The sequence below is a fragment of the Vulpes lagopus genome, chromosome 10 (genome assembly GCF_018345385.1).
Source record: "Vulpes lagopus strain Blue_001 chromosome 10, ASM1834538v1, whole genome shotgun sequence".
NCBI classification, from domain to species: Eukaryota; Metazoa; Chordata; class Mammalia; order Carnivora; family Canidae; genus Vulpes; species Vulpes lagopus.
The window spans coordinates 67477701-67490218 of record NC_054833.1 but is presented as its reverse complement, the minus strand read 5'-3'; the positions used below and the strand labels follow the sequence as shown (position 1 = coordinate 67490218).

At 60.3% G+C, this 12518-nt stretch overlaps 2 protein-coding genes across 3 annotated transcripts in view; one reads left to right on the top strand and one right to left on the bottom strand.

Moving 5' to 3' along the window:
* The window catches only part of SLC5A10 (solute carrier family 5 member 10), a 56273-nt gene that overhangs the window by 13732 nt on the left and 30023 nt on the right, over positions 1 to 12518 (top strand). For both annotated transcript variants that reach the window (XM_041770855.1, XM_041770854.1), the window contains exon 9: positions 2655 to 2790. In XM_041770855.1, coding sequence (XP_041626789.1) covers positions 2655 to 2790 — 136 coding nt within the window. The remainder of the gene's footprint in view (positions 1 to 2654; positions 2791 to 12518) is intronic.
* FAM83G (family with sequence similarity 83 member G) overlaps positions 1 to 12518 on the bottom strand; it is a 30474-nt gene that overhangs the window by 3316 nt on the left and 14640 nt on the right. The window contains exons 4-5 of the mRNA XM_041770853.1: positions 5272 to 5396; positions 3294 to 4539 (exon numbers count right to left, since the gene is read on the bottom strand). Of these exons, the coding sequence (XP_041626787.1) occupies positions 3294 to 4539; positions 5272 to 5396 (1371 nt within the window). The remainder of the gene's footprint in view (positions 1 to 3293; positions 4540 to 5271; positions 5397 to 12518) is intronic.

Here is a 12518-nt window from a genome sequence, read left to right as displayed (position 1 = left end):
CCAACGGCCCCACCACCACGGGATGGAGGAGGAGAGCCTTCCCTGCGAGATAGGCCCAGCCAACCCCATTCCCAGGCCCAGCAGGTAGAACTGGGATCTGCACCCAGAACTGAGTGACGTCCCCCATGGCCATGGCTCCTGCCCAGCGAGCAAAGTGCTCAGTGGGCTCAGCCCTGGCCCAGGCAGGAGGATCGTCTCTGGGCTGTGTCAGTGGGGAGTAATCCAGGTTAGGAGGCTTCAGGAACCCTGAGAGGCTGGGCCTCAGTTTCCCCAGCTATAACATGATGCTCCAAGATTGCTGTCTCCCATGTGGGCCTCTAGGGCACAGATGAGCTGACAGCAGGTGTCTGCCCAGCATCTCGGGAGAGCAGAGCACTCGCCCATGCCCCTCCTCTCCAGGACACCTCTCTTTTCCCCACTCAGCATGGGCCTGGTGTGGCACAGGCATTTCGAGGCGGGATGTCAATCAGGAGAGTTTCCCATGAAGGCCAAGTGAGTCAGCACACCGCCTGGCCTCAAGATCAGGGCTGGCTGGGCCCTACTGCCTGGATAGGAATGTCACACGAGGAGGCCAAGGCAGGCTACGGCTGACCCCAAGGTGGTCCTGACTACCACCAACATTGGGGCCCCACAGCCTGGCCACAGCCTTACCTCCCTGTCGTCCTCCCGCTCAGGGTCTGCCTGGGGTACGGCCAGGTCCTGGCCCAGCACCCTCACAACGTGGGTGCCTTTGCACCGGATCCCAGGTGCCTGGTCCTACTCCGCCCCTCCCTGGCCTCGGTGGCCCTGTCAGAAACGCAGGGAGGCACACGGGCCAAGAGGCCTCCTGGGGTCCTGCCCTCTCCAGCAGCATACCTTCTGGCACCTGCTGCTGCTCCATGTCACAGGGAGTCTCCCTCTTAGGAGGTGACAGCACCTGCATCAATCACACAGTGGGCACGGTGTTGTGACCACCAGGCCAGCTCAGGACTTTCCCAAAGAGTGGCACTCAGGGAACTCGTAAGCAGCCAGGCACGGGCTTGGCCATCTACATGGCAGCAAGCCCGCGGGTCAGTGGTAGTATCCCAGTTTGCAGATGAGGACCCAGGGGCTCGGGGAGGTTAAGTGGCTGAGCACGAGGAGTGACTGCCAGCTCTGGCCAAGCCTGTGCTCAGAGGTGCTGGGGATGTGGTAGCCCGCTGACCCCGCAGGGAAGGTCCCGGCCTCGCTGCCTGATGCTCACTCTGCCAGGGCAGTGAGCCTCAGCTCCTCCAGCTGCAGAATGGGGTGACAGCAGCTTCCCCCACTGCCTCCTAGAACAGGCCACTGTGAGTATTGAATGAAATAGTGGGATTTGATGCATGGGGTTTTAGGAAAATGCTTTTTCTCTCTCATGAAGAGTGCAGGGCTCTTGCAACCACAGGATATCTGAGGGGAAGGGTCTACAGAGAGCTGTATCTAACCCACTCACTGCCCAGACAGGGACACTGAGGCCCAAGGTGAGGCAGGGACTTGTCCCAAGTCAGAGGCAGCTGCTGGAGAAGCAGGAGTGAAGCCAGCATGTCCTGCACACTCAGGACCCCCACTTCAGCACCCTGTTCCACCAGGAGCTGAGTCTCAGAGGAAATGCTGGGAATTATACATTCAACTAGCATGTTTTGAAAATAAGTGAAAAATCACAGATTCTCACTCCTGAACTGCAGGTGGTGATTTACAGTGCAGAACACCTGGGGCACCTGGGTGGCTCAGTGGTTGAGCATCTGCCTTCGGCTCAGGGCGTGATCCCAGGATCACTTCTGGGATCGAGTTCTGCATCGGGCTCCCCCCGTAGGGAGCTTGCTTCTCCCTCTGCCTGTGTCTCTGCCTCTCTCTTTGTGTGTCTCATGAATATATAAATAAAATTTTAAAAATAGTTTTAAAAATAAATAAATTGCAAAACACCCAATGAAAAATACTTAAACGTAACGGTTGTAGACTGTCCAACCCTGTAAACATACTGCAACCACTGAATCGTACGGTTTACATGAATATATCTCTATAAAGCTGTTCAAAGTTACACTTAAAAAAAAAAACTACACAACGGAAAATCACTTCAGAGCTGGGAGGGATCTCAGAGATGCCATTGCTTCCAATGATTGGTCCTGTCCCTCTTCCCGTCCTGCAGATCTGGAAACTGAGGCCCAGTCAGGATTTGCCTAGGGCTACACGCGGAGCAGTGCTGGGGCAGCTCCTAGCATCCCTCCACTGCCTGACCACAAGCTCCCCCAAACCCCAGGGTTTAAAGCTCCAGACCTCGGCCAGGGATGTAACACTGGTATCAGTGTGTGCTCCTGGCACATGCAAGAGTGTGCAGCCACTCTCACGGGGCGCAGGAGATGGAGGTGAGGGGCCCCAGGTCCCATCCCACCAGAGTGGCCTCTGGCCCTGACAAGTGCCAGTGTGTCAGGCCAGGCAGAATCATGCCTTCCCTCCTCAACAGACACATGAGGAGACTGAGTCTGAGCCCCTGGAACGGCATGATCTTGCTTCTGGTGGGATCTGCCATTGCCTCCGGCAGCCCGAGGGCTAGCAGGACAGCACCCTCTCTCCCGCCACCCCCTGAGCACAATACAGAGAAACCCCAGCCCAGGTGCTCCTGAGGGGGCCTGGGGCTCACCCCCTTCTCACACCCCCAGGTCATCGTGCAGCGCTCACTGTCCGCCAGGGACCTGAACCACGCCAAGGCAGGCTCCATCCTGGCCAGCTACCTCAAGATGCTGCCCATGGGCCTGATCATCATGCCAGGCATGATCAGCCGTGCGCTCTTCCCAGGTAGGACGGCCACGGGGCTGGGGCGAGGCTGCAGGGTGCCCACACTTCTGTGTCCTTGACCTACAGCAGTCACCAGGAGGAGAGGCAAAGCACGAATGTGGGCTGTTTCCTGGTCCAGGGGAGAGGGGAGGACAATGGTCCCCAGGGCCATAATCAAAGGGACTGGCATGGTAGTGGCTTGACATAAAAGGTCCAGACGAGGACCACTTGCTGCCGTGTGACCTTGGGGGGTGTACAGGGCCATGTCTGTGCTGTCGGCAAACAGGGAGTGGACCACCCAATGACAGGGCAGAGTCAACTCCTTGAAACTCGAGCGTCGGAAATTTCTGTATTTTAAGTACGTTTCCTCTCAGCTCCCAGCAGCCGGCTTCAGTTGCCCTTATGGGGTGCTGGGGCAGTGGGTTCCAGCGTTGGTAAGGACTAGTCACGTGTGCGGCCCTAGGTGGTTGCTACCTACCCCCTGCCCCGGTGGGGACCCCTCGTGTGCAGGGACCCCCACTCACCTGTGTCTCCTTGTCCATGGAATGCGGAGCCTGTGTTCTCCTCGGGGTAGCTGCCTCTTCTCTCTCCTGACCTGGGGACCACGGCAAACCACCCAGGGGTCCACCAAAGGTCCCTCGGGTCATGTGGGGAGCACTCAGCTGTCGGCGGGGGGTCTGGGCTGGCCCGTTGGCTACCTGCTCTGAGTGGCGCCTCTGGAGAGGAACCGAGCGCCCCCTCACCTCAAAATACTCATCTGACACAGAAGAGGAGGCCGCCGAGGGCCGCTGGGGGCCATGGCCGTGGCCAGAGCTGCCTGAGAGGCTGTCCTGGTCACTGAGGGTCACATAGTCATCATCATCTTCATCCTCCTCCCCATCTAGCCCGTTGGGGATCGCTGTTCCCTGGCCATCAGGGTCATCCTGGGTCAGAGACAGCTGCCTCTGGAGTGGGGCATGGCCTGAGCTCCGTGTCCGGGGGGGTGTGTGGTCTGTCCCATTCTGGGGCATCTTCTCTGCTGGGGTCTCCAGGGCCCATTCAACACTGCTGTTGTCCTGGGCAAGTAGGTCTGCCACAGGGACCGTCCGGGGCTTGGGCACGGGGGGCTGTGGCTCGGGATCCCCCTGAGAAAGGCCGTTCTCAGCCAGGGCCCTGTCCTGGGGGGCACTGGGCCCGGGGGCGGGGCTGCAGTCCTGACTTTGCCTCCACAGTTGGGTGCCAGCCTGGGATGTGTCTCGGATCTTGATGCGGTTCATCTGGTTGGGCTGGGGGTTCCAGATGTTCGGGTCAATGATATTGATGTAGCCCAGGATGTCACTGCCAGGCTCCGGGTCCGGCTCCACCCACGTGGGCAGGTATTCGAACATGTTGGCTCGTTCCAGGTGGAGCAGCCCGGGGTGGACGGGCGGGGGTGCCTCCGGGAGGTCTCCGGGCCGCTCAGCCAGTGCGGCGCCCCGCAGCCCAGGGGGCTTCTTCACCTCCTGCTTCTCAGAGGAGGTCTTGGCAATTTCGTCGGCGCTCTTGGCCTTGACCAGCGCGTACTTGGGGTTGACTAGTTTCTTGGCTACGGTGCCTGAGGGTACCAGCGGTACCACGGAGGGCAGCACGACGGGGTCTGGCTCTGGCTCCTTCTCCATGGGGATGCCCTTGAGGCTGACGCCATGGGACATGAGGTACAGCTCCTGGAACTGCCGGTCGAACATCTCCACCACCTGGCCAGATAGCACGGAGATCACGTTCCGGTCCGTCCTTGCAGCCGACCACGTGAAGCTGCAGCACAGAGAGACAGGGTGGCCTGGTCAGACACGTGGGGGACAGTTTCCTCCCTCAAGCCTTGGGTCCCCGGTCTAGGGAGTCCTCCCCAGCCACTGCGCACTCACAGGCCGGGGCTCATCGGACTGGTGATGGGGGCCTGGATGGAAACAAGTGAGCAGGGGCAGAGAAGAGCACGAGCCTTGGGGTCAGACCTGAGCCCGGGATGAGTCGCTTGTGCTGGGGCTGCCTCCACCTGTGTAACACAGCACAATGTGGCACTTCTCTGGGCTGTGCAAGCACCCCGTAAGGCCGGTTGCAGAATGCCCGGTACAGCCCTGCTGTCCTCCAGCACCCAGGTGGCAGGTGCTGGCACCAGTGGCTTTGCTGGGGCAGCCCCCACCCTGCTGGCCCCCATACAGCGGGGTTTCTGGAGCTGGGCTACAGCCATCCTGGCCCATCCTGGAGGCGGCTCTCTGAGTGACCGCCCTGTGTGCCTGGCCCACACCCACGTCCAGGCCAGTGACACCACTGGCTGGAACACCAGTCTTAAGGACAAAAGCCCTCCCCTGCCTGCTTCTGGAGATAGGCTGGCGGTGTGCGGGTGTGCCCCAGCCCTGCTTACACCTTAGCAGTTTGGGGACCAATGAACCGGAATAACCAGGGTGTCATAAGGCAGGATTAAGGGCAGAAATCAGCTGGGAACAAGAGCCACCTCTGTCCCCAGCCCCCAGAAAGCTCGAGAGTCACCTGTAGGAGCCACAGATGGCCCGGTCTCCATCCACGAACATGAACTTCTGGGCCAGGGCCCCCTTGAACTTGGTAGCCGACCGTGTGAAGAACTCTGTTCCCCCACTGCTCCGCACCCTGAGATTCTGTGTTGGGGGACAGGAGGCACAATTACATGTTGGCGGGGCTGGGGGTGGGCAGCAACCTCCGCCTGGGGCTCAGGAAGGGCTTTGGGGGGTGGGAGGGTTGGATGGGGAAGGAAAAGCAGTAAGCCCTGGAGAAAGAGGTGGTGAATGTGGGGACCACAGGGTCTGGCCCAAAGTGGAAAGTGGTGGGAAGACAGAAGGGGTGGGGCCAGCGACAAAGGGCGTGGCCTGCAGGGTGTCCACAGAGCAGACATGGGCAGGACAAGACCTGTGGGGCCAGGCCAGCACGGGACAAGCTGCTGCAGGGTCTTGAGCGGAAGGGGCATGCAGATGCATTTTAGCAAAATCCCACGGGGTCTGTGCGGCCAGGGAGGAGGGAGGCCTGCCTTCAGGCTTTCCCAGGGCGAGTAATCAGCCGGGCCTCTCTCCCAGTCTTCCCCACACGGCTGTCTCAGTGTCCCTGCTGAGCCCCACTCACTGAGGACAGGGCTCCCAGCAAACTCCCCTACTTCCTGACAGGCCGCTCACTACCTGCTACGCACTCCTCACTGGGCTTGCACTGTGGCTCAGAGCCAGTTGGAGAGACCCCCAGGGACCATGGGAAGGGGAGCTAAGACCCAGAGGGAGGAGATGAAGTCTCCCAGGTGTCACGAGCCGACCGGGCCCACCCCTACCTCAGGTCTGAGCCTGGTAGCTCCTGCCTTTCTCTGGACCCTGGCCACGGAAGGGTCCTTCCTCCCTCCCCGGTGTGTGCTCTGTGGGGCACTGCAGGGCTGAGTGCTGGCTTCCCTTCCACCAGGAGGACTGGTGTCAGGCTGGAAATTTCATTTTGCACCCAAACCCCAGTGGGTCTGACACCTGCCCAGGGACAAGTCACTCCCTCCAAAAGGGATCTGTGCCAACTTCAAGCACGGGGCTGTAACCCCTTCTGTGCCTCCCCTGTCACCCTTGCCCATTCACTGGGTTTAACTGCCCACCTGTTCACGCACTCCTTGACCCCTGCCAAGACCCCAGCAGCAGACCAAGAGGGCTGTGACAAGGACTCCACGCTGAGGTGGGGGAGGAGGCAGATGAATAAGAACTATAGGTCTGGGGGGCTGGGGCAGGCTCCCGGAAGCGGCTGACATCTGGAAGACGAGGATGAATGGGTCGGGTAGGAAGAGGGTGCAGCATTCTGAACACAGGAACACAAAGGCCTGGCAACAAGAACAGCATCTAGGACCTGCGAGGACTTTGCAGGAGGAGGGTGGGTGACAGAGCCTGCAGAGCGGGCTGGGCCACATGCCAAAGAAAGACCCTACACCTGCTTAAGGGCCTGGCTCGGGCCTGGGGGCAGTAGGGAGCCATGAAGGGATTCAGGGCTTCAGGGCGGGAAGTGACCAGGTTAGAGCTGCCAGTAAGAACAGTCCTGGCATCCAGCAGGGGGTGCATGAAGTGAAAGGGGAGCAGGAGGTGGATAGGGAGGGAGCTTCTGTGGGTGAGGGAGTGCATGGACTGAGTCAGGGCAGGGGTGACGGGGAGAAAGGAATGGGTCTGAGAGGGCCAGAGCCTACCCTCCACTCGGGCCCCAGCCCAAGGGCGCTCCTTTGTCTGTTCCTTCTGTGAAGGTCCCAGACACTCTCAGCCAGGCAACCCCAGGGGCAGTCACCAGACATTACGGGGCAGGCATCGATGCCCACCTGGCTGTGTGGGGAGCAATCATTTGTTGTCGGGCCCAGCCCAGGAGGTGGATAAACCTCTGCTCCCAGGGCTGGCTCCCCTGCCCCCCACCCCCCAGCCCGCCCCAGGCTGCCTGTCTCTACACTGCCAGCTCAGCAGGAAGCTGGCCACGACCCAGGACAATTAGTGCTCATGACTTTGTACCCAACACCGAGCATGCTCGAGTGGAACAAAGATCCTGGAGGTGGTTTGAGGCCTTCCCCTATCACTGGGGCCCGACCACAGCCCAGCTCTGTGGCTTCTATGGGCTCCTGGCCCAGAGCTCTGCATGCTGGGGCCACAGGCTTCTCTGTGGGCTAGAAGAGCCGCCAGCTCTCACCAGCATCTACCCCCATCCACCCCAAAGCCTGTCCCCATGAAGGGCTCCGGTCACCACCTGTATCTCAGAGTGACTCAACTCCATGTAACAGGCAGCCTTGGCTCCGCCAGATTTGCTGTGTGACTACGAGCAGGTTCTCTAGCCCTCTCTGGGCCTTAATCATCCTGTCCATATGCTGTGGCCTCAGACTCTAAGACCATCCAACCCTGGGGCCAGCAGAGGGTGGGGGCTTGTGGCAGCACCCCGGCCTGTTTGTTCCTGGGTGGGCCCCGCCCCATGGGGCCTGGCCCCGATGAGGTAACGTCTCAGGAGTCAGGGCTCGGGTGAGCAGAGGTAGAGGATCCCACAAAGCCGCATTGTCTCTGAGCCCTGGGGCACCCCCAGCAGAGCATGTAGCAGGCAGGGTGGAGCACAGCCAGGCTGGCCCAAGTGGGGCGTCTGGGGCAAGTCCCTGGACCCTGTAGACTCTCAATTTCCTCGGGCATGAAAGAGAGGCAGGGAGGCCCTGAGAGGACATCCGGGGAGGATGGCTGGGCAGTGCTCTGTCCGCTCCTAGAGTAGCTTTTCTCCTGACCACATAGAGGGCACAGCGGATGGCCACTAGGCCGTGGCAGTGCCCTGCCTGCACCCTCACTGGGGCTCTTATGCTCACAAAGAAGAACCTGAACCTGTCCCAAGCTGGCCAGGGCCCCCCACTGGGGCAGGGTGGGTCACTGAGCTCTGGTCAAACATGGCTCTAGTCCTAGCACCAATTGGATGCCAGCTGGGCCTCCTTGGGCCTCAGTTTTCTTACCTGGGAAATGGGCCTATGTAGCCTTCTGCTTCAGGGCTGCTATGAAGACTAACCGGAGCCAGGATACGAGTGGGTAAGGGCCAGCAAGGTGCCCTGCACTCAGTGGGTGCTCCATGAATGAGGTGACAAAAGACGTGACAGCACATGCAGTGTGACAGGGATGGATGGGATCTCTTCTGCTCGGAAACCAAGAGGGGATTGACATGGAGGACCTGGAAATACCTAGTGTGTCATGGCTCAGGCCCAGGGAGGTCAGGACTCTCAGCCAGATGTGGGAGGGGGAGCAACCGGCCCGCAGTCTCCCAGCCCATGGGGTCTCGCCCCCAGTTGTACCATGGTGGCTCTCTGCAGGGGCCTGAGGGGGAGTGGGGAGGCCCAGAGATGCACCCCGATTGGGCCTGGCTGGTTACAGTGAGATCAGGCCAGCTACGCTGGCTGCAGGGGACACAGAGCCCATATGCGATGTTTGGGGCACCCAGCCAGCTCTGCTCTCTTCCAAAGGACCCGTTTTACCCCCTGTAACGGGGGAGTGGGAGCAACACCCACCCTGGCCTCCCCGTGCCGTCATGATGCTGGGAAAGGGGTAAGTGCAACCCTGAGCCAGCCCAGCTCTAGGACCTTGCTGTCTTCGGGACTCCTGGCTCTGCCCCTGGGCTCAGCCTCGGCACTGCTGACATTCTGGGTCAGGTGATGCCCTGTGGTGGGGCCTGACCCATACACTGCACCCCACATTTTTAACGGTATCCTTGCCTTCTATACACTGGACACCAACAGTAGCCTCCTAGTCACAACCATTAAAAAAAGCCTCCGGACATTGACAAATGGCCCGGGCCAGGGAGACCCTGCTTGGTCGAGAAGCGCTGCCCCATGCCCTGAGTCCATCACAGAGCCAGGCCAGGATCAGAGAAGGCAGGACAGCAGCAGGGGAAGCCGTGGGCACTGGAAGGGGGCCAAGGCTGGCCTGGCCAGCATGTAACCGGAGCCACAGGCTGAACCCCTGCATCCTCACCATCGTGGCTATGGTGGCTGGAGTTTCCTTGGTCATCAGAAACAGGTCCAGCCCTAGCCCAAGTGGCCGCTGGTTTTTCCAGTTTGGCAGCACAAAGTCTACCTTTTCAGATCAGCCAGGCATCTTGCTGCTCCGGTCCTGTCTCAGCGATGAGGCTCAAGGCCTAGCCTAGCCTTCCCCTGCTCCCCCTGCCTCTGGGGCATCCATCAGTACTGAGTCTCAACCCAAATGTGCCTGGGTCACCCGGTGTGGCGCTGTGTGGGGACAAGAGGGCTGGGTCCTTTTCTCTGGGCCTATTCTCTGCTTGGAACATGGGGCACTCATTCCCGCACTCCCTGCCTAAAGGAGTCAGGGGCCAGCTGAGCCAGCAGGCTGGGGTGCTGGGGGCGACTGGGACCCTCACACCCGGAAGGGGGACTGGGGCATGGCCTTCACCCCACCTAGAAAGCAGGAGTTGGCTTGGCCCAAGCACCACAGCAGCTGTCTGCAGAATGTGCTGGGTGAGCTCAGAGGTCAGGAGGCATGAGGCTGGGGTAGGGGTGGTCAATGACCCCAAGGTGAGGGGGTGAGGGTGGCCTCTAGCCCGAACACACTTTGAAGGGGAAGGGGAGCCCCTTGGCAATTAGATAAGCACAGAGGTCTCACGAAGAAGGCTCACTAAGTTCCTTACTGAGTGCCCTGCCCCCACATGGCTTCCTTTTACCCTTTGGAGCAGCCGTCCCAAACACATGGTGGAAATTCCCATTTTTCAGAAAGGAAATTGAGCCCCAAAAAGATTCAGTATCTCAGCTCAGGGTCCTAGTGCAGGCAGCAGAGCTAGGGCTCAGGCTGGGCTCACCCTTGTGGTCACAAGGATGACCCCATCAGGCACAGCCTGTACCCCGGGGCCCGTGCGAGCTGAGGGCAGGTCACTGCAGAGTTGGGCAGGGGCGGCGGGTGGCCGAGGGCGGGCCCAGGGATTACTGGCAGAGGAAGTGCTCCTGAGACAGGTCCGGGCCCAGCTGGCCCGCGGGCAGGGAGGCAGGCTGGGCAGGCAGGCCCTCAACAAGGTGACACTTGGCCAGAGCCGGGCGCACAGGCGCCTCTGGCCACCTGCCCGGGCTGTGGAGGGGGCGGGCTCAACAGCAAGAATGGGGAGGTCAGGGTCATCCACTCTTTCCCACGAAGGTGCCCGCCCCTGGGCAATGTCAGGGCAGCCCCTGCACCACCCCCAGAGCAGGATAGACTGCGCCAGGGACCCCTGGTCTGAGCTGCACCGCCCATGCTTCGGGCTATGCGCTCATCTCAAGCTGAGTGTCGAGGGCAGGGGGTGGGGAGTGGGGGGAGGCCTCGCCGCACCCTCCCCTGCCCCGGGCCTGGGGTTTATAATTTCTTGTTATTGCCAGCAGCCGCGTAACTCCCCTGGGCGCACAGAGCGCTTTTACAATCATTGTCTCCTGTAATTTCATCCTCCGACAGCCTATGAGGCATCATTATGGCCACGAGGCGCTGGAGGCTCGGACAGGTGGAGCCACGTGCCCAAGTCCCACCGTGGTCGGCCCGGGGAGCCCCGTGGGCAGCCTCGGCCAGGCCGTCGGGCACCGGGCACCTCTGCCCTCCTCGTCTGTGCCAACTTCCCCTCAGTGGCTGTTAGTTTCAGCCGCTGACTTGGCGGGATGCCTTTGGGCAAGTCCCAGCCTCCCCTGGCCCGAGTCTCCCATCTGCCCCGTGGGAGCGTAGGCCGAGTGGCCTCTAGCCCCTCCAAAGCTGCGGGGCTTCACGCTGGGGAGCAGAGGGCAGGAGCCAGCCCCCCCGGGGAGGGAGCCGGGCAGCCCAGGAGCCACTTTCTCAGCCCAATCCTGCCTGCCTCCAGCTGCCCCAGAGCTCCAAAAGCTCTGAGCAGACCTCCCCCTGAGTCTTCCCTACTGAGAAGAGGCAGCCAACAGGGGAGAGGCCAGTCCTGTGTTTAGATCCCACTCAGCATGGACAAGCCCATCTCCTGCTTCTTCCTCCTGCACCAGGAACACATGGGCGCTGAGCCAAGTGACGTGTATGAAGCACCCACCGGCTTTGTGGCCAGGGTGCAATGGGGGTGGGCCAGGGGTTCTCTGATCTGCTGCCCACAGGGCAGAGGCTTTTGCAGTCACCTTTCAAACGACGCCTTGTCCACACTCTGGACCTCTCCAGCATGAGCTGTCTGCCCCAGGAGTCTATTCCCGGTGCTAATTACATGGCGGGCAGCGCGGCGGGTGAGTGTGGGGCTTGGGGTCAACCCACCAGGGAGACCACATGAAAATGTCCCAACAGCCACAGACTCACCGCCCAGAGAGCTCATACCCACTTAAAAGGACTCAGCTGGGATGGGTGGGCACACCTGACAAATACTGACAAATTACAAGCGCAGGAACCCAGCCCCTTGTTAACTAGCCTGGCGGCGCCCCTTCTTCTATGTTCAGATCACAGGCCAGAAGCCCACGGAAATCTGACCTGTCAGAGGTTGGGGCTCAGCCAGGGAGCTCTGGTGCTGGCTCCCATGCCCCTTATGCTTAACTTACTGGCAGTGAATAACACCTGGACAAGAGCCTCAATTTCCTTATCTCCAAGATGGGGACAACTGCCCTATCCCACTGGGTCATCATGTGGAGTAAAGAATCATGTAAAGACCCTAGGATGGGGCCGACCCCAGCCAAGTGCTGTGAAAATATTTGCTGCTGTCATGCATACTGATCTGTACTCTCTGGGGAGCGTCCTGCACACAGCAGGTGGCAAGTCATAGCTGAGTGGAAGGAGGGCTCCTCCTGCCCCCCAACAAGGGATCAAATGCAAGGTCTCAGAGTGGAAAAGCCCAGCCACAGTGGCCTCTCTGCTCCTCTGGGTGGACCAATGAGATCCTGGAGCCCAGGGACAGGAGGTGATGGGCTCAAGGACACGCAGCAAAGTGGCTCTAGGAACCCAGGCTCATCCCGATCCCTCCACCTCTGCTCCATGGTATCCTTCCCTAGAAAACCCTTTCTGCTCTCCATCCTCAAATTTATTTCAACTCTGCAGCCCTCAAGGAAGGCTTCCCTGACCTCAGCCCAAGGAAGCTGCCTGCCTCTATCAGAGCCAGATCCTAAACCCTAAACGTCCTGGGTGGACGTCCTACAGAGACAGATTCCAGCTAAGCCCCCAAAATAACTTCCTGGGAGTCAGAGCCCTCCAGGTAGGATGGGAGCTGCTGGAGCCAGGGTGGTGAGCACCCTGTCACTGGAGGAGTGCAAGCAAAGACAGGCAATCAATGCGGCATATGGGCTGCTTTGAAAT